This window comes from Colobus angolensis, unplaced genomic scaffold (assembly GCF_000951035.1).
Source record: "Colobus angolensis palliatus isolate OR3802 unplaced genomic scaffold, Cang.pa_1.0 Scaffold148, whole genome shotgun sequence".
In the NCBI taxonomy this organism is placed as follows: Eukaryota; Metazoa; Chordata; class Mammalia; order Primates; family Cercopithecidae; genus Colobus; species Colobus angolensis.
This window is the reverse complement of record NW_012114577.1, coordinates 3,535,434-3,537,713: the sequence shown is the minus strand read 5'-3', so window position 1 is coordinate 3,537,713 and position 2,280 is coordinate 3,535,434. Positions and strand designations below refer to the sequence as shown.

Below are 2,280 nucleotides of genomic sequence, written 5' to 3'. Positions count from 1 at the left end.
GAGATCGCACCACTGCACTCCAGCTTGGACAACAGAGCAAAGACTCTGCTTCAAGAAAAATAAATAAATAAAAATGAAAGTGGGCTGGGCACGGTGGCTCTGGCCTGTAATCCCAGCCCTTTGGGAGGCCAAGGTGGGCAGATCACCTGAGGTCAGGAGTTTGAGACCAACCTGACCAACATGGAGAAACCCAGTCTCTACTAAAAATACAAAATTAGCTGGGCCTGGTGGCACATGCCTGTAATCCCAGCTACTCGGGAGGCTGAGGCGGGAGAATCACTTGAACCTGGGTGGTGGAGGTTGCAGTGAGCCGAGATCGCGCCACTGCACTCCAGCCTGAGCAACAAGAGCAAAACTCCGTCTCAAAAAAAAAAGACAGTGGAATGCTCTGGGTGTGTGAAGTCAGTACGCCTCAAAGAGGAAGTTGTACTGCCAGACAAAGTCCCAAATGCTGCTGTGCCGAGGACCCACAAGTCTACTTTGGAGCCCAGCTGTATAAAATGAACAGTGGCTTCCAAAAGCCGAACTTCTAACAAGAAAAGGATGTGAGAACCTTTCTGCTCCTTGGCTTCTGTTCTAAAAAAAACTTACAGGAAAACTCAGGGAGCTAGTCAATAGCTAACACGACGGCTTTTCAAAGCTCAGCACATCCTTAGTGCATACCACAACGGAGCGCCACTGTTTATAAAGGCCCCAGAACAAGTCCCAGTGAGCTGAGAGAGGACACGGATTCCTAGATTCAAAACTCAACTACGATGCGCTTTTAACTCGTTTTTACAAGGCACTTTAAAGAATCTTGTTATCTATTCATAGATATTGGGATGATTTAAATGAAGCCACAGTTATACTTCAATTCCCTACTAAATCAAACATTTTAAATTGCTTATTAATGTGTAATAAACCAAAGAAATATGATTACCTCAGCCCACGTTATTCCTGTTTGATTGAGGACTAAAACCTTCAGTGCAGAAAACGTTCCAGTTAATGCTGAACCGGAGGGAAATTTTAGTTTATTTTCACTGTGTAGAAAAAGAAGATACAATATACTTATTTCTATACAGTAAACCCAACTGAAATAGTCGTTGAAAGCAACAACTTGGGTTTTAATCTAAGGGGTTTGATTTGTTTCAATCTTAAAAGAGAATTATATTAAAAAACCACTTTTTTAATGATTCAAGTGAATCAAGACTACCTAATTTTTAACATTTACAATATACAACTTTTTGGTATCAGCTGTGTAAAGATGCTTTCACAGGATTAGGGCAGCCGTATGCAGCTGCAGGCTTCCTAAACCCAAAATTCAGGCGTTTGCAAGGTGAGCTTCCAGCTTCACAAGACATGGCTCTGGATGGTGCAAAACAAAGTCCTGTTCTCCAGAGTCTTACTGATACACTGAATCGTGGGCTAGAATTTTGCTTTTCTAAACATAGAGTCTGCCCTTTGGCTAGGAGGATGGATGAAATTATTGCCCCTTAAATTCTTTCTCAAAACCCTAATCTCAGAAAGTATTCAATCCTGACAGTCACTTTGAAAGAAGATACTATTGGCCGGGCGCGGTGGCTCAAGCCTGTAATCCCAGCACTTTGGGAGGCCGAGACGGGCGGATCACGAGGTCAGGAGATCGAGACCATCCTGACCAACACGGTGAAACCCCGTCTCTACTAAAAATACAAAAAACTAGCCGGGCAAGGTGGCGGCGCCTATAGTCCCAGCTACTCGGGAGGCTAAGGCAGGAGAATGGCATGAACCCGGGAGGCGGAGCTTGCAGTGAGCTGAGATCCGGCCACTGCACTCCAGCCTGGGTGACAGAGCGAGACTCCGTCTCAAAAAAAAAAAAAAGAAGATACTATTAAAAAACACAAGCCCATATTTCCAGAAGATGAGACACAATGGGTTGAATTACCCCTACTTGCTCTATTTGGGAGCACAACTCATTTCAGGCCTGTCTACCTGCTATACTGTACACTCACCTGTCTATGCAAAAATGGTTTAAGAATGAAAGGGGAAACCTGTGCCGGGCCTGGTAGCTCATGCCTGTAATCCCAGCACTTTGGGAGGCCAAGGCAGATGGATCACCTGAGGTCAGGAGTTCAAGACTAGCCTGGTCAACATGATGAAACCCCGTCTCTACTAAAAATACAAAAATTAGCCGGGCATAGTGGCAGGTGCCTCTAGTCCCAGCTACTTGGGAGGCTGAGGAAGGAGAATCGCTTGAAGCTGGGAGGCGAAGGTTGCAGTGAGCCAAGATCCTACCACTGCACTCCAGCCTGGGCAACAAAA

General features: G+C 45.2%; 1 protein-coding gene across 1 annotated transcript in view; it reads right to left on the bottom strand.

The window, feature by feature from the left end:
* TBCE (tubulin folding cofactor E) overlaps nucleotides 1–2,280 on the bottom strand; it is a 131,558-nt gene that overhangs the window by 24,705 nt on the left and 104,573 nt on the right. Inside the window, exons 7-8 of the mRNA XM_011935757.1 lie at nucleotides 920–1,019; nucleotides 664–713 (exon numbers count right to left, since the gene is read on the bottom strand). Of these exons, the coding sequence (XP_011791147.1) occupies nucleotides 664–713; nucleotides 920–1,019 (150 nt within the window). The remainder of the gene's footprint in view (nucleotides 1–663; nucleotides 714–919; nucleotides 1,020–2,280) is intronic.